Source organism: Panthera pardus, unplaced genomic scaffold, assembly GCF_024362965.1.
Source record: "Panthera pardus isolate Hobbes unplaced genomic scaffold, ASM2436296v1 HiC_scaffold_25, whole genome shotgun sequence".
Taxonomy (NCBI): Eukaryota; Metazoa; Chordata; class Mammalia; order Carnivora; family Felidae; genus Panthera; species Panthera pardus.
This window is the reverse complement of record NW_026526821.1, coordinates 976,974-995,103: the sequence shown is the minus strand read 5'-3', so window position 1 is coordinate 995,103 and position 18,130 is coordinate 976,974. Positions and strand designations below refer to the sequence as shown.

The window sequence follows — 18,130 nt, the reverse complement described above, 5'->3', positions numbered from 1 at the left end:
TGGCCCAAAACAAGTGTCACAAATTTCAGATCAAACCGAGTAGTTCTCTGTCTACAACAGAATTACGTTAGAGACCAGCATTGAAGCTGGTCAAAGGGAGCTGACAAAGGCCAATGATGGGCATTTTCTGGAAGAGTCGATTAACATTCGATAAGAAACCCACCTCACTACTTAGCTACCGAAATGCAGGGGACGGCACAGGGAGGCACAGCTGTGTCCCCACCAAAGGCACAGATGACAACCCTTGCTGTGGACGGGGCAACCGGGCCCTGATGCAGGGAGGCAAAGTGACACAGCCTGTGGGCCAACCACCTGACCACGGCGGATCCCGCGGGGCACAGAGCGGTCCGTTCCCGGGGTTACAGCCAGTAGAAATGCACAAATGTACCAAAACATGCCCCAAGAGGCTCATAGCAGAAGTACTAGCTGTCCCAGGGACGCCTGGAGGGCACAGTCGATTAAGCATCCAACTCTTGGTTTTGGCTCAGGTCACGATCTCACAGTCTGTGAGTTCAAGCCCTGCATCGGGCTCGGCAGGGACAGCATACAGCCTCCTTGGGATTCTCTCTCCCTCCCTCTCTCTTCTCCTCCACTCTGTCTCTCAAAATAAATAAACTTAAAAGAAAGAAAGAAATACTAACAGCCCCAAACTGGAAACAGCCCGAATGCCATCGACTGGGAGACAGATGAATAAAGACCGGTGTATCCTCCCACGGCAACCCACAGAGCAGCCGGGACACGCCGATGGTGGCCGGTGTGGCACGTGGATGGAGTGTGGACTCAGGCTGAGGGAAGGAAGCCGGCACGAGCGCACACTGTGTGATCCCCTCTCCGGGAAATTCCAGAAGAGGCAGGACTAATGGATGGCTGGGGGCTGGGGGCTGGGGGCCGGCTGTACGGTCAGCCAGAGAAAACAGGTCAAGCTATGCCCTTGTCGCTACACCCGTGCGACAGGCAGATATCCAGACGCGGCGGCAGTTGAGGGATGGGACCCCTGCCAGCCGGGTGGACAGCATCTGGCATGATCTGCGGTAACCCGGCAGGAACCCCACCCCCAACTTACCATTGTTATTCAGATGGAAAGGGAAAACTCTAGAATAAAAAGTCCCAGAGCACAGGACCGTAGGAAAGGTCAGTCACTGATGTGGGGACGCACACTGGGACCACGGGCCCGGCCCGTAAAGGTTCAGGTACTAAGCAGTTTCTGCTTTGTGGGCCACAAGGTCTCCATGGAAACTCCCAGGCCTGCCGCTGCGGGCCACGTGCCACAGGGCGTGTCCACATGCCCTGGCCAGCTTGGTCTGCTGCCCCAGGTGCCGTCGAGGGACTTAGAAACTTGGCGAGAAGGGGGAGGTCGCTTTGGACCTCGCACACGTGCGCGCCCACAGTTCTCTATGCCCCGTCTCAGCTGGTGCAGGTGACCACGTGATGCCACGGAGAGACCAGTGCCGTTGAAAGAAGGATCTGACTCAATTTCCCCAGAGGGCACGCCATGCCCACAGGGCCACCAGGCAGGGCGAGGGGAAGGCCTGGGCCAGGGACCTGCAGGGCAGGGCGCACAGGGCCGCCCTCGTTGCCTGGGACCTGGCCCTGGGTGACTTGGGTGTCACGGCTGGGAGTAGAGGCTCGGAGTGGCCGGTGGTGACGCCTGGCCCCAGGCGGGGGTGGGGTGGGGGTGGGGAGGGAGTGTGGCACACACATGTCCCGCTCCAGGCAAATGTCTACCACCCCCAAAACGGGCTGGCCCTGGGGGGCGTCTGTCCCCAGGCCCCCGAGATGCCAAACGTCACAAGATACAGAACATAAGAACGTGGTTAATACAAAGAGAGTTCAGGGCACGGTCCTGTGTGGTCACAGCGGCCTGAGCCATAATCCTCGAAAACGGGAAGGACGGTCTGCTCACAGGTGACGGGCAAGAAAACGCGTTTCCGTTTGCTCGGGTGGAGAACAGCGCTGAGCAGCTCCTTTGCGTTTACTGGCAGCCCCAGGACCACGAGGGGTCTCAGCGATGCCCGTGGACCCCATGCCGCAGGGCTCCACTCACGACCAGAAGGGGCCCGGTGGGCTTTCCGGGCGACTGTGGCGCCCTCAGTGTGGAGCGGAGTCCCGGGTCCTTGGTGTCTCGTCTGGTAAAACTCCCCGAGGTGAGGGCTGAGATCGTGCACTTTGGTCACATGTGAAATCTGCCTCGATCCAAAAAGCAAAACCCTGGAGGCAAATACGACAAAATAGTGTGTGTCGTCCCTTCATTTGGCGTGAGGGGAACCCGGTACTTAGGTTTTTGTGTGTGATTTTCTGACATTATTTATTGAGTCTCAAGAAAGCACAACAAAGAAACAAAAACAGGGAAGGGAAAGGCAGCGTCTCCGTCCCAGCGGCTCCGCGGTCTCTCCTGATCCAGAAACGAGTGTCCGCGGCTGGGCCAGTGCCAGGGCCCTCCCGCCACCACCGCCGCACATCTGGAGCCGGGTCCGACTCCGTAAGCACTGAGGGGACTACATGTGACATCTGCCTCTTGCGGAAGGCCGCCCGGATGGCCCCCAGCGGGCAGGTGCCGGTCAGAGCCCGGCAGATGGGGCGGGACATTCAGAACCTCGGGTCTCTATCCCGCTTCTGGGAGCGAGGACCTTCCGGCCCCAGTCAGGGTCCGCGTCACAGGCGCCTCACAGAACGGGTGAGGGTGTGGCTGTGCCCCGGCACCACGGCCGACCGGGACCAGCGACCGGGCCTGGGCGGTGACCAGTCCTCGGACCGGATGCTTGGTCTGTGCTCGGTTCCGAACGTGACTCTTCTCTCCAGGCCGCCAAGTACCTCTGGACCCAGACCTCGCGGGCCAGGCAGGGCTCCAGGCCCAGCTCCTACCTGCCACACGGCACCCCTTTAGTCAGGGGGTCTGGGAGGTACGATTTTGACCATCAACATGAGGAACAGACTCCTTGGCCTCCGGGTGGCCTCTGAATACACTGTCCTCCCCCCCTTCCCCGGCACTCGGGGCCTAAGGGCTCCGGAGAAAGAGGGAGAGCCCAGGGACAGCACGTGCCCCCCCAAGCCCCCCCGGGGCAACGTTTCCCCAGGGTCACGGGGATACTATTGACGTCGCCTTGGGGCGGGGGAGGGGAATGACACCGGGTCCCCCAGCTGTGGCTCCTCGGCTGTGCCGGCCACGGGATGAAAGCCAGGGCTGGGAGGCCTGTGGGGGCCCCTCACATAGGACATTTCTCTGGGACCACACTGCAGAGGGTCCCAGAGTCAGCCCGGGCAAGTTGTCCTCGGGGACCCTCACCATGGCCACTGAGCCTGTGCTTCAGAGAGGGTCTCCCAAGGGGCTGTGTACAGAGGGGACCCACAGGAGGTCAGGGAGAGCCCGGACAGGGACCCCGGACACTGGACACTGCTCCGGGACCTTCACAACTACCCATGTCCACTGGGAGTCTGCAAATGCTTGCCCAGGACTTCCCAGGACCCCAGGAAGACACATGTCCAGAGTCCCTGGTGCGAAGGGTACCTGTGCCCATGGGGCGCCTGTCATAGCCTCCACCGCACGCTGGCCCAGAACTTGCATTATCACTAATTTACCCAGAATAAAACAAAACAAACATCCCTGCTTGGACCCACCCCTGGCAAATGAGATTCCAGAGTCTGCTGCCTGGCCTCTGCGGGGGCCAAGAGAGCCGGCCTGAGGACGCGGGGGGGGGGTGGGGGGGCACGCAGATGCCCGGGCCTCCGTGATCCCACAGGGGTGAGGGGAATTGGGGGCTGACGGTGGCGAAAGGTCGTGGCCCTCGGGACAGTCGGGACTGCTAGCTGCTTGCTGACTGGTCGGACGCGTGTCCTGGGCAGGAAGCCAACGTGTCACCATGCTCCAGATAAACTTTAATAAGACGTAGGCGGTGACCCGCCCTCCAGACAAGAACAGGCATTTCCTAGCCGTCCTTTCCAGCCCGGCCGCCCCCCAGGCAGGTCTCAGCAGGACCGAGCCAGCACCAGCTCCCCTGGGGTGCAGTGACCCTTTCCAAGGCTGTCTCACAGTAGGCAGAAAACAGGGGGACAATCTGGCAAATGCTGTGACCCCACGCAGTTGAGGAACCCCTAGGACGGCCAGGCACAGACCTGGGGCTGCGGGCGCCTGGCCCCCGTCCCGCTAGATCATGCCGGCCAGCCAGGGGGGCAGGAAGAGACCCGCGGTCCCCAGAAGGCAGACGAGGACGAACACCCACAGGAAGATGCGGTCGATGACCATGGCCACGTACTTCCAGTCCTCCTTTACCTGCAAACACAGACGCGTGTGGTCACTCCCAGCCCACCGCCCTCAGGCCTCCAGGCGGCGAAAACCTTCTAGAACCTGGTACTTTTCCCGGCAGGATCTCCATTTCCCCTCCTGGACACCCAGGTAATCAGGGTGACCGCCTGCTGAGCTGAGCAGGAGGGGCTCAGAGACGCATCCTGCAGGCCGGGCCTGGGGTTTGGTGCTCTGGCCCACCTGACTTCACCTGCCTGGCCAGAAGCCCCAGGGCCAGGGAGGTGGAGAGCCTCTGGGACCCCAGCAGCCACGCTACTTTCTGGTGACGTTTGCTCTCACCTCACCAAAGCTGGGACGGACGACACCATGGAGAGCATCAGGTGCGCCCCCATTTTGCAGATGGGGAAAGTGAGGCCCAGAGGGGGGATGCCCACATGCCTCGGCTATTCAGGGCCAGGGCCGGGAGCACCCTGGGGGCCTCCCCCGCAGTGGACCACGTCCAGAAGGCGACGGCCGAGGCCCAGCTGCCCTGCACTCCCGCCCACCCTGTTCCAAGGGGCGGTGCTCACAGGCCAGCTGCCCTCCTGAGTCAACGGGGTCTCTTAGCTCTGTCTCTAAGGTCCCTGGGTGGAGTGGGGGGGACAAGCAAACGGCAGACCAGGGCACTGCGGGGAGGCTCGGAGTGGGGCACGGCAGCAGGAGCGGAGGGCTCCTCAGAGGCGGTGAGGATGCCCTGGCTTGAGGGGAGGTCCCGGACACGGAGGCCAGAGGGCACATCACCTGCGGCCATTCACCTTTAGAAAGGAGGCAGTGCTGTCCACGCACAGGTGGGGACCCCGAGGCACAGAGGGCAGCCCAGGGCAGAGGCTCCGAGAGGCACAAGCGGTGGCGGGCTGGGCGGGTGGGCAGCCTGGGCAGGGGTGGGCTCAGCCCTCGTTCTGGGGTGTGGAGGGTACAGAGGGCCCTTCACTGCCATTTTCTGCTCTGATTTCTCAAGTCATCAGAGACATCCTGAGGGTTTCAAAGCAAACCGAAGCCGGAGGGCAAGCAAGGCCACTTATAAATAAGAAGTCCATCTGGGACCCTCCGTTCCAGGGAGGCTGAGACACACACACACCTCCGCTTTGTCTTTGATCCCCACGCACCCGTCCCCCATCCTGCGGATGAAAGGCCCTCGCGGACAAAGCCGCCCAGAGCGTCCAAGGCCCGTCCTCGTCAAGGCAGCCTGGCGATGCTCCCAAACCAGAACCAGGTCGTGGCGGCCAGACCCGCGATGCGGATAAAGGACGGGCCAGGCCCCCACCAGACAGGCACCGCCAGCCGCTGGGCTCCCTGAGGATTCTGGTTCCACTTCTAACGGCATCAGTCCCTCCTCAGCACTGCTCGGACCCCCCAGCTGTGCTCCCACCCCCAGCTCGGACCCCAGCTCGGACCCCCAGCAGTGCTCAGACCCCCAGCAGTGCTCCCACCCCCAGCTGTGCTCGGACCCCCACATCGAGTTAGGGAACCATCTGTTCTTTAAGAGCTGGCAGCAAAATGGGGTCCAGGGCAGAAACTTCTGGAAACCTCCAGAACAGCTTCACAGCCTCTTGAGGTTCAGCAGGGTACCTGGGAAACTGGGATGTGCTGTGCAGGCAGCACCCCTGATCCTCTCCAGGGCTCACTCAGCCATGGGGCACATGGTCCTGGGGCCACACGTGTCCCATAAACAATCAGGGGCCATTACCCAAGGTGCAGGCAGGGACAGCAGCATCCCCATCACGGCAGCAGCAGCACCGGCGGGCAGGACACAGTTGACAAGGGCAAGGTCAATGCAGCAGGGCAGAGGTCAGGCCCCAGGCTGACCAGCAAATAGTGGCCCAGCAGACTGACCAGGGCCGGAGACCCCTCTCACTTCCTCTGCCTGTGCTCTGACCTTGCAGATGTCCCCACCTCACTCCTGGCTACATGAGGTCCTGAGATTTCAGCCAAGTCTGAGCTGGGACGGGTGGACAAGCATCACTACAAGGAAAAAGGAACGTTCCCTAGCGGTGGGGGTCAGGCAGAGATGGCCCGTCCCTGGGCCCAGTGCCCACCAGCTGGGCGTCCCGGGCACATCCAGTAGCCACTCCTTCGTGAGCCGAGCACAACAGGTGCGTGGCAGTCCTATCTCAGCCCTAGGGGCTGACACTCGGCAGAGGGACTGAGGACACTGTCAGGGCGCCCTCCGATCCCTGCCGGTAACTGTGCTCCTCCACAGCTGGGGTCCTGGGGTCCCCAGGTCCTCGTAGCCAGGCCAGCGATAGAGCCCCTTCGCCCACGACTCCCAGCTTGACATGTGGGGTGCTGGCCGAAGAGGCAGGGCTGTGCCCCAGACCCCAGTCCTTCCCTCTCCCTACTCCTCCTCCTCCTCCGCCCCGGGGCCCTGCCACCCCCAGCCCCTCCCCAGAAGCCCACGCCCCGCTTGGACAGGGAGGCCAGCAATAGCGCCCAGACGTCCTGGGCCTGCCTTCTGTCTGCAGGATCCCTGTGTCCTGAATGGCAAGGACGCCCCTGCGGTCCACTCTCCGCTAGACGCTCTGGGCCACCTGCCCCAGTGCCACCCCCGGGACCTCCCGCCAGCGTCAGATGCTCAGGGAATAGAGAGCAGGACAGGGTCGGGGCTCGAGGTGCCTGCGTCCCAGAGCTCAGTAGCCCGGGTCTGGGCCCCGGCCTTCGGACTTTTCCCTGGCCGCTCCCTCCTCCGGAGACGAAAGAGAGGCAGAGAGCGTCTGTCCAGCCAGGGACACCTCCAGACACAGCCACGGGCAGAAACTTACCGAGAAGTCTGTGTCTTCCGCCTTCAGATGGTCTGCGATGTACTGGACGCCCTCTACGGCCCGCGTCAGCGCCGGGGACAGGGGCAGGTGCCGGGGCGCGGCTTTGGTGCCGTGGGCTTTGAGCGCGGCGTTTGGGGACGGCTCCTTCTGGCACCCGCACTTGCACGGAGAGGGCTGGTCTGGAGGCGGGAGCTCGGCCGAGCTGGCCTTCAGAAAGGCGGGGGAGCCGGCCGCTGGGCCCCCGGCCTGGGAGGCGGCATCGTCTGGGGGAACGCAGCACTGGATGCTCCGAGACCGGCATCGGACGCCGTCCTCCGCGGCTTCGGCGGGGCTGGACACGTGCTGGGCACTCAGGGACCGGGCTTTGGCGAGCCCCGGGGCCCGGGTGCCGGAGGGCGGGTGGCAGGGATCAGGCGAGGGGCAGGGGCTCCCGTTCTCAGCCTCCGAGGGCTGCGGGGCAGGGACCCTGTCCGAGGGCAGCTTGCAGGCCGCCTGGGCCTTGGCCGGCTCGTCCAGGGGGCCGCGGGAGGACGGGGAGGGCGAGGAGGGCGAGGGGCCCTGGCTCTGAGCTGCGCTCGTGAGGGTGGGCGCCCCCTCGGGCTCGGGCCAGAAGCCCGGGGCGCCGGCCATCTTGTGCATGGACTCGATGAGCCGCCTGCAGTTGTCCTTGACCACCGACGGCCGTTTCATGAAGAGCAGGCGGGGCACGACGTCCAGGAAGACCCGGCGGACCCAGGCGGGCATGGTGTGCGTGCGCGGGGAGCGGTGGTGCACGTTGAGCACGAAGACGGTGATGACGATGGACAGCGTGACGAAGATCATGGTGAAGAGCAGGTACTCGCCGATGAGCGGGATGACCAGGGAGGTGGAGGGGATGATCTCGGTGATGAGCAGCAGGAAGACGGTGAGCGAGAGCAGCACGGAGATGCACAGCGTGATCTTCTCTCCGCACTCGGACGGCAGGTAGAAGACCAGCACCGTGAGGCAGGAGATGAGCAGGCAGGGGATGATGAGGTTGATGGTGTAGAAGAGGGGCAGACGCCGGATGACGAAGGCGTAGGTGATGTCCGGGTAGACCTCGGCACAGCACTCGTACTTCCTGGTGTTGTAGGTGCCCACGGCGTCCACGATGACCCACTCCCCGCTCTCCCACAGGTCCAGCTGGTCCACGCGGCTGTGCATGTTCACCAGGTCGATCTTGGCCTTGTCGTAGGTCCAGGACCCGAACTTCATGGTGCAGTTCTGCTGGTCGAAGGGGAAGAAGGTGACGTCGATGCTGCAGGAGCTCTTGTAGATGGCCGGGGGCGTCCACTGGACCCGCCCGTCGTGGAAGAGGTGGGCCTTGGTCAGGTGGGTGACCGCAAAGTCCCCGTCCGCGCTGCGCAGGAAGAGAGGGGCGTGAGACCCCCCCGGCACCGCTCCCGGCTCACGGGCGCGCCCCCCCCCCCCCCCGCCGAGGGCGGGGCGGGGCTGGTGGCCCAGGGCGCGTCGTGGTCAGCCACCTGCCTCAGCTTATCACCCCTACCCTGAGGGGACACGCGGCTTGACGGTGACACCGTGGGGGGGAGAGGCAGGGAGGGGGCCCTGCGCCGGGGCAGGGGCGGGGGGCCTGGCAGCCGGTCCGTTTCTGTCCTGGAGCCAGGAACTAGTCTGGGCCAGGGCCCACGGGCAGCCTAAAGGGGGGTCAGGTCCCTGTAAGGGTCCGAGGTCGGGGAGCTCCCGTCCCCGGTGTGAGGGCGAGGGAGGCCCTCCCCACAGCCCAGGGCAGAGGGCAAAGGGCACGGCTCCTCAGAGGGTCCTGGCCCCCACCCACACCCCGTGCACATGACGGCACGGACGTGAAAATGGCTGCGGGCACCAGGCCACAGAACTCCGCAGGGTCTCGGGGGACTGGGCCTGGTCCCCTGTAGGTCACCTAGGGGGTTGGGCCAAGTGGGGCGGGGGCCTGTCTGGTCACTGTCTCCTGCCCCAGACCAGGCGTGCCCGCACCACTGGGCACTTTGCTACTCTCTCTCTGTTACCCCCACAACTCACAGGTGAGGTTACTCCCCTCCTGCACAGGCGAGGACCCCAGGCCACATGAGCAGGAGACGACAGGGCCAGGCCCTGGCCATCTGTCCTCTTGCCTCGCCCTTGGCCGGGGGCGGGTGTTGGCTCCTGTCCACAGGCCGAGTGGGCACAGAACAGGGCCGGGGGGGATACTGTCTGTGACCCCAGGCTTCCCAGACAGCAGCGTCTGCCTCACTGTCTCCACAAGTGTGCCTGGCGAGTGTGGAGTGGGGCTCAGGAACCTCATCGGCTCCTGGAGTCGGCACTGCTCTCCTCTGTGGCTGGAAGCCCCTGGTTGCCAGCAGCGTCCCCGGCCAGTGTCACCACTCTCCTGGCCTCAGTCTCCCCGAGGCGTGGTGGCCACGAGCAGGTGGAGACAGCGGCAGCCCCAGGCTTGGCTCTGAAGGGCTGGCAGGGAACCTCCCCACGGCCCCACGGAGCCCCAAGGACAGTGGCTCGAAGACCGTGGAGGTGGGGGTTCACCACAACCTGCTGGCACAGCAGCTCAGCCGGAGAAGCTGCCGGCAGACCCCAGACCCTCGACACCAGCTGCTCAGCCCTGGGTGTGGGTCAGGCGCCCACCAAGGGCTCAGAGCCCAGCCTTCCGTGCCGGCCCACACCCCTGCTTCCCACACCCACCGCGGGTGCACTCAGCCCGGGCCCAGAAGCCCGCAGCCCCAGTGAACACCTCCCCGTCCCCCGCCTCCAGCTCAGAGACCCCCCCATGCTCTCAGCGGGCGCCAACCCGATCCCATGACCTCCGTGACCCTTCCTAGCTGACGTCTAGGTCGGTGGCAGATGGAGACCCACAACTGCATCCCCACGAAGAGGGGCAGGGCTTTCCACTGGGGGCCGCTGGACGCTGGCCTGGGGCTGAGGCTCTCTCCCCGGCAGGATGACGCAAGACTGTCCTCCCTCAGCAACATCCCTCCAAACCCAAAGCCTTGCCCCTCTGAGGCACAAAGCAAATGAACCAGCGCCACTCAGCAAACATTCTGCACGGAGATCAGAGGCTCCAGTCGGTGGCGTGAGCCCGGCAGCCCTGATCCTCCAGGCAGGGCAGGGAATGTTCCAGAAGTTCACGGAAAGCAACCCCAGGAACCGGGAATCTGCACCCAGGCCTCTGGGTTTTGATGCCCACAGACAGGATCAGAGTTTTCTCCTGGGACACAGCCCGCTGGCCCCTGCGGCCACGCCCCTACGTGCCCCCAGCCGCAAGGCCCCCGTCTCCTGGCCCGGCCCAGCCCCGGCTCAGATCCCCGAGACGCCTCCCAGGAGGCCGTGCTCGTCTGGACCTGTGGCCTGGGCCTGCGGGTGGACATGCTCCCTGATGTGCAGCAGCCTGGCCGCGTCTTGAGGAAGCAGAGGCTCTCAGGAGGCGGCCCGGAGGGTCCAACGTCTTCCCGGCCCGGCCCCGAGGCCCCGGCGGTGCAGGGGCGAGGCCCGGTGCCAGGGGTGTCTGGTTCCACGGCAGGCGTCCAGCAGGGCTGTGCCTCCGGGGAGCCGAGGGGTGTGGACGTCGGGACTGGACGGGCAGAGCCCGAGCACGTCCTACGGCAGAGCAGGGGCGCCGTCCCAGCCTGTCCGGGCCCCCCGCTCCAGGCCCCGCGAACCCCCATCCGTGTGGTGCTGCGTGTAAGAGGCCTTGCGAGACACTCTGCCCCCAAGGGCATGGAGAAGCCCCCAAGTGGACAGACAGCACGGCCTCCAACCGAGGGGATTCCCCAAAGCTACCAGAAAGCTGCCCCCCCTCTTTCCCCTCTCCCAGTAGCCCAGGGCGACCACCCGGCCACACTCAAGTGGACAGCAGCCTGGTCAGCGGCCTCCCGTTGCCCCTGGAAACGAGCCCTCCTGGTGGCCGTGGCTTGGCCACCATCGGCCACCGGCTCCGGGACCCTTCCTCACCCACCACCGCAGCCCTGCGTAGACAAAGCCTCTGTGCCGACCACTGCCTCACAGAGAAGCTGGGGGTCCACCCGCTACCTCCCCCAGGGACCCGGAAGGAGGAGAAACAAGGAGGGACTTTGAGTGCAGCCCCATCCTGGGCTGCAGTCCCGGGGGGTCTGTACAGATCCCAGAGCTGCTCCTCAGCCAGCACGTCCTGCCCAGGGAGGCTCTGGTGTCACCACAGCATGAAGGCTCCCCTGGGGGCCCAGGGCGCTGACACTGATGCACATCCTCTGAATCCGCCACTCAGACGGTGTGGTGCTAGGTCCTGGGGTGAGGGGTGTGGGGAGCAGACCGGGGACCCCGGGAGGGCTGGGGTGGCGGCAGGGGCTGGTCGCAGAGAGCAGAGGACCGTGCCCTGCGGAGAGAGCCTTCCCCTCACGGAGCTGACCCCCTCTAATGCATCTCGGAGAACCCTCCAGCTCTCCCGCTGTTATTACTGGAATCAATTAAGTTGGAAAAGGAGCCCAATCGTTCTTAATCAAATAGCAACGTTTTATAGGTCAGGCCCATTGCCCGGGGGCCCGGGAGGGGCTTTGTACCACAGCCCACTGGGGTCTGGCAGTGGGGAGGGCAGGGGTCCGGAGGAGCTAAGTGCTGCCATTGCTTTGTTCGTAATTGTAACTGCTGTGGGAGCTGCTGCCCCGGCCTGAGCCGAACAAACAGCCCAGCTGTGACCCAGCAGTGACACGGGGACAGAGGAGGACGTCGTCGGGCTGCCCCGGGCTCAGGATCCCCCTGCAAGGGTCCCGGGAAAGGATGAGTTGGAGCCCACCCCCTGCCACGGCCGTGCCTGGAAAGCACCGGCTTCCTGGCACAGAACAGCCACATCCAAGAACAGATTCGGGGAGGCGTCCGGGGGGCACTCGCTCAGCAGCGTGAAGGTGCCGGTGCTGGGAAGGCTGACCGCACAGGTGGACTGGGGACACCGAGCTGGGCCGGGCGGCTGTGTGCGTGGCAAGGGACCACCTGCCCGGCTGGGGACAGTGAGTGCGGCCGGCAGGGGGGCAGCTCTGGGGCCTGCAGTCGCCCTGGGGCAGGACTGGGGCGGTGGGGGGGCGGGGCTGGTCCAGGCAGGGACAGAGCCCCCAGGGCCCTTGTCTCCTGCTTTGCTCACCCCCCTTCCCTTCCAGAGGCCTCAGCCCTGGCTCCCGACAGCGGGGCCCACACAGGCCACCACCTCTTGCTCGCGCCTGGATGGCCTGGATCACTGGCACCCGGACGCAGGTACCTGCACCCCTGCCCGCCGACCTCCCAGGGGCTCACTTGTTGTAAAGGACGATGTCCGGCCGCCAGATGAGCTCGGAGGGAATGCGAATGGAGGTGACGTTCTCGTAGTCGGCAGGGTCCCAGCGCAGCTTGTAGTCATGCCATTCCTGGGGGCAGGGGGAGGTGGGGGGGAAGCCACGCTGTGAGGGGGAGGGCGGTGGGGGAGAGGTGTGAGGGAGGCGGAGAGGGAAAGAGGAGAGGAGGGGGAAGGGGAGAGGGAAAGAGGAGGGGAGAGGGAGGGGGAGAGGGAAAGAGGAGGGGAGGGGGAAGGGGAGAGGGAAAGAGGAGGGGTGAGGGAGGGGGAGAGGGAAAGAGGAGGGGAGGGGGAAGGGGAGAGGGAAAGAGGAGGGGAGAGGGAGGGGGAGAGGGAAAGAGGAGGGGAGGAGGGACAGGCAGGGAGGGGTGTGGGGGGAGGAACCAGGGGTGGAGGGGGCCGCACTCCCTCACCTGCTTCACCCACACGTTAGTCGTCATCATCTGGTTCTTCTCATCCTGGGACACAGAGAAGGGCCATTGTTGTAACTCCCTTGGGTGACTGGAGCCTTCCTGTCTCTCTCTCCATCTCCCTCCCCCTTCCTCCTTCTCTCTCTACTCCCCCCTCTCCCCCTCACCCCCCACTCTCTGGACCCTGAGTATTTTCCTCACCCACAAAGACAGGCCTGTGCTGAACACGGGAAGCAGGCGACCTCAGAAGGAGTGAGTGCCCCGTCCCTGGAGGCAACCAAGCCCAGGATGGTCAGCCCGAGGGGATTTCGAATGTGGGGACAAGGACCCTGAACCCTCCCAGAAGGAGAGTGGGGACAGGGCTTGCCTGACTTCTCGGGCGGCCAGGGCCTGGCGCTCCCCCAGCCACGCAGACGTGTGACATGGCAAGTGTGATGGCTCCCAGGCTGCTGCTGGAGGACAGCCGCCCTCCGGGGGCCCTGCCAATGTGCTCCACCCTCCCAGCTGCTCAGGACAGCCCTTGGGCAGGTGTGTCCTAGGTGACCAGGCGCCTGCGCCTCCGGCCGACTGTCATTAAAGCAAGCTGGGTTCGCACAGGCCCTCTGTGCGAGAGGCCCTCTGTGGGGAGGGGCCATCTGCCACGTTTCTGCTGGGGAGCACCGTCCTCTGGGCCGTCAGACCCCAACACGTGATGGAGCGCAGCAGGGACGGGGGTCCGTGCAGCACACGGGGGTCTGCGACGGGAAGTCCCGGGGCCTCACACTGAGTCCTGTGGCACTGATGCCGCCTCTGTGGGCCACAGCACACCCCAGCCCCCATGGGTCACACCTAGGAGGGGGCTGGCCCCAGGTGGGCCCTTTGCCCAAGGTCCGGGGAGGACCCCCCTCAGAGTGCACGTTGCCCACAAGGTCCGAGGGCAGGGGGCCAGGCAGAGAGGCACAGGGTGCCGGGGGCAGTGTCTGAGCAAGGCTCTCTGCACCCAGCGATGGCCTGACATCCCCCCCCCCCACAACCTCCTGTGCCAGGAACACACAGGCCAGTGGGAAAGACCGCTGAAACCAAAGAAATCTGAAGGATCACCAAACCAGAACGGTGTCCGGTGCCCGGACGAGGGTCAGGGTGGGCTCTTGTCCCCAAAGGCTCAGGCCTGGGCCCCTGTCCACCTGCCTCTCCGGGGGACAAGCTCCCAGCCGGCTAGTTCAGGGAGAGGGGACCGTGTCCCTTGCCGCCCCCAGGCACTGCCCTTGATCCTGCTCTCCCCCAGACCCACCCGGGGCAGGCCACCCAGCCGCCTGAGCAGGGCTGTCCCCCCCCCATCCAAGTGTGACCCGAGCGGGCCCTGGAGCCGGTGTTGGGCACAATGTCCAATGACCTCGGTAGCACGGTCCTGCCCGGTGCTGCCTGGCCCATCACGCCCCTGCCTGGCCCCAGTCCTGCCCTGCCTTCCGGCGGACAGCCTGCCCCTGCTGTACCCCGTCCAACCCACCACCCGACCTCCCCAGGCTCAGGACGAGCTTCAAGGTGACAGGGCCCGGCCTCCTTCCTCACCAGGGACTCCTCGGCTCTCCTGCAGGTGTGAGCCCACACACATGAGCACGCCCTGCCCAGACACAGCCCTGCAGCCAATGCATGAGCCCTGCAGGGGCTGGGCAGAGAGGGGCCCAGACGTGTGCCACCGGGCCCGCTCATCAGCACGAGCGTGTGCAGGCGTGCCCCAGGCCGGCTCTGGTGCACACAGAGGAGCCTGGGGGCTCCTCTCATCCTGCCAGGCACGTCCCTCACCACGACTGGAGCCGATGTGCCCCAGGCCTCAGGCTCTTCCGGGCACTGGGAGCCGAAGCTCTGTGGTGCTCCGAGGAACCCAGGTAGACAGTCCGGCTCGGAACTTGAAGCGGCGGGCAGCCAAGGGCCGCCTCTGCCCACGTTTGGGGACCTCCGCGGGCTCACCAGCCCAGCGCCTCAGCCAGGAGCACTTTGCAGGCGTAGTTTGAGGTCTGGCTCCAGGAGGCCGGAAGCCTCGAGTCTGGACACCGCTGAGGTAGACAGGTGGACTGACCGGGTCTCCCTACCCACAGGGCCCGCACGCAGCCCTTTCTGTCCCCCCTTCCCAAAGCCTCTCAGACGCTGCCCAGGAAGCCGGACAGGCTGCCTTTCTACGTCACGGGAGAAAAGACCGGTGGCCACTGGATACACACGGCACCAGTCTGGGATCAGGAGGCCTGGGGCCCCCTCGTGGTGAGCGAGCCAAGCTCCCCGAGGCCCCCTCCCGGCCGGGCTGGAGCCTCCCCTCCCAGGCACTTGGGCCCCCACCCCCGTGAACACACTACCCAGGCAGATCTCCCCCACAGGATGGGCCCCGACCCCAAATGGATGCCCCTGCCCTTCCAGAGCTGTGACCATTTGGAGACCGGACCCCCAGCTCCCCCTCCGCCCCAGCAGCCTCCTCGGTCCCTAACCAGGAAGATAAATGCACCCAAACCTGTCCGAGCCTTGCTGGGACACCGTATTCCAGACCAGTGGGTAGCGGGGCTCTCCTAGACCAGGGGGCACAAGGGTCGCGTCTCAAGCTCCCGGCCCCTCAACTCACAAAACCTCCTGCAGCCTCACCACTCGCAGCCGGGGCACGTGCCCCCACCCCCCAGAGGCGCGTTCTGCTCTTGGCTTCTGAAGGACATGGCCCCGGCCTGCTGCTGACACTCTGGCATTGTGGGTTCCCACGTGGGGGGCGGCGGGGAGCAAAGCTCCGGGTGGGGGTGCGCAAAACCCGTCTTTCCTCTGGGCTCCCCCACAAGGGCGGGTGTGCGGGACTCTGGCGGGGCTGGACACACGCGGCCTGCACGGAGAGCAGACGGCAGCCCCCCGCCCCTCCAGGCGCCCCGGCCAGGCCGGCCTCCTCTGGGGCGCAGGGGCGCCCCTCAGGCAGAACCTCCACTGCGATGTGTGACGGCCGAGGCCCAGCGCTCCCCGCTTCCCCCCCTCGGCACCTACCACGTCAATGAGCTGTGCGATGGACAGCCCGAAGTGGACGAGAACCACGTCCGAGATGTTGGCCACGGGCCGGGACCACTTGTTGTAGCCAGCGAAGAGCTTCTTCAGCAGCCGTTCCTCTGCGTGGGCCCGGGTCTCCACGTGGCTGCTTGCTGTGGGGACAGGAGGGTGTGCAGCTCAGGGGCGGAGGATGATGGGCCCTCCGGCTGCCCGCTCCGGCCTCCCACCTGGCCCCGGCTTCCTTCCAGGTCCATCCACCTCAGGACATTTGCACATCCTGCCCTACTCCTACCCTCTGGGTACAAGTGTAAGTTCCTCAGGGAAGCCTTTCCAGACCCCTCAAGCACCCTGCACTGTACCCCCAAAACAGACAACTGATCTGGTAAGAGCTGACTGGGGTAAGTCTCCCTGCCAGACGTGACTTCCGGAAGGAGGGGCTGCATCTCCAGCTACTAGCAGACTTCTGAAAACACAAGGTGGGATAACCACACAGGATTCCAGGACACTGGGGACCCGTCCAAAGGCGGGGGACGGACAGCCCGCTTCTGTAGCTGCCAGCAACCCTGAGTTATCATCACCCAGACCCGGACGACCACTCCAGCACCCTGTGTTCTTGGACAGACACGCAGACTGCCTTCCATGAGTCAAGGGTGACCCACCCCCCAACACACACTCTGCTTCCTGGGAGGGGCCACTCTGACCCAGCCCAGCCTTGCTGACCAGTCTGTGATCTGAGGACCTCTCTGTCTCTCCTGGGCGCCTGCACTGGGGTCACTGCATCATAAGGGGATTTGGGGAGGGGAACAGGATACCAGCTCACCTGTATGTCACACACAGGATGTGAAAAGGGGGGTCCACCAACATTCCTAGGTCGGTCTTTGACCAACGGGACCCTTCACTCTCAGTCCAGAGCTCCCCAGCCCCACCTTATTCTTCCTGGTCCCTTGGACCAGGAGGGTATAGCCCACCCCTCACGGGGAGGCCAGGAGCTTCAATTCCCCGCACCAACCTATGAATAACAAGGTGAATGCCAGGGGGTGGGGGGAGGGGAAGGCGGAGGGGGCTGGGACTTAGGCTGTCCCACTGAGCCTGGGGGAGCAGAAAAGGTGCGGGTGGGGTGCGGTCAAGGGCGGGAGCCACCGCTCTGATCCCCCAAATCAGGAGCAGGCATGGGGGTGTCTGCATTAAAATCTAGCCAAATGGATAAAGAGGGGGAGAGATGGGCCCCGCCTCTCTTTACCCAAGTTGGAGCTTCTGGGTCCAGCTCCCCAAACAGCAGCCCCCACCCCCACCCAAACCTGTCTCTGGCATTCGAGGTTGAGTTAACTCCTTCCTTGCCCTGCTCGGTCCGCACCGCAGGACAGCCTTTGCGTCTAGGGTGGGGGAGCCTCCGCGCTGCCCCCGTTGCGCGCACCCGCGGCTCGGGACCGCAGCCAGGAGCCTCCCCTTCTCTGGCTCTGGAGAGCCGAGGCCGCCCTGAACTGGACGAAAGGGGGGCCTGTCTAGCGCCCCGAAACTTACCGGGCAGGAAGCGGCCCCCAGCAGCAGCAGCAGCGGCGGCAGCAGCGGCGCGGCGGCGCCCCCGGGCCCCCGAGCTCCATGGCGCACCGAGCGGGCTCTAGACGCGGGCGGCTCCCGTCTCCGCCGCGCCCCCGCTCCGAGGCCCGCGCGCGCCCAACTTCATGCCCCCGCGCCGCGCGGGCCGCTCGGTCCGCTGGGCCTGGTTCCGCCGCTCCTCCCGCGGGGCGCGGCGGCGGCGACCCGGCCGGGAGCGCGGGGCTGTGGGCTCGGCGGCGCGGCCGCGCCCGGACCTGCCCGCCTCCAGCCGGCGAGGAGGAGACGGAGGAGGGAGAGGGGGGAGGAGGGGGGGAGGGGGGAAGCGGGCGAGGACGTGAGGGGAGGAGGGCGGGTGGGGGGAGCGGACCACCGGCCGGGAGGGGGCGCGGAGGCTGCGCTCGGCCAAGCTCCGGGTAAAGTTTCCGTCGTCCTCCCGGGGCCGGGGACGTGCCCGAGCCAGGGCGGGGGCCCGTAGTCACTGCGTGCGACTGGGGGATCCTGCCACCGGCTGGTTCCGGGACCGAGACACGCTGACCTCCACCCCCGCCCCCCACCCCCGTCCCCAATCCTGGCGCCCCGCCGCCTGCCTGGATGGGGGACGCGCACCCAGGGGCTCGGGGCGCCCCGCTCGCGCCCGGTTAACTCCATCACCCCCGCCCCACTTCGCAGTTTAGAAATCACAACCCCCTTGTCTTCTTCCCCAGCGAGGCGTTCGTTCGGAAGGACCACCCCTTATCAGCCTGTCCCCCGCGGACCGACCGGGAAGCATCCAGTGGGGAGCCCAGGCGTCACGGCCCGCCCTTCTGGGAGAGGGAAGGACCCTGACGCCCCCGCCCCA

At 65.6% G+C, this 18,130-nt stretch overlaps 1 protein-coding gene across 1 annotated transcript; it reads right to left on the bottom strand.

Annotated features, from left to right (window-relative positions):
* Nucleotides 1-3,855: 3,855 nt before the first annotated feature.
* CHRNA4 (cholinergic receptor nicotinic alpha 4 subunit) lies at nucleotides 3,856-17,566 on the bottom strand. The gene is given in 7 exon segments (XM_053890029.1): nucleotides 3,856-4,267; nucleotides 7,039-8,416; nucleotides 12,301-12,410; nucleotides 12,751-12,795; nucleotides 15,736-15,887; nucleotides 17,253-17,306; nucleotides 17,309-17,566. Coding segments are annotated over 7 exon segments (1,893 nt in total). The 5' UTR covers nucleotides 17,337-17,566; the 3' UTR covers nucleotides 3,856-4,141.
* Nucleotides 17,567-18,130: the final 564 nt, after the last annotated feature.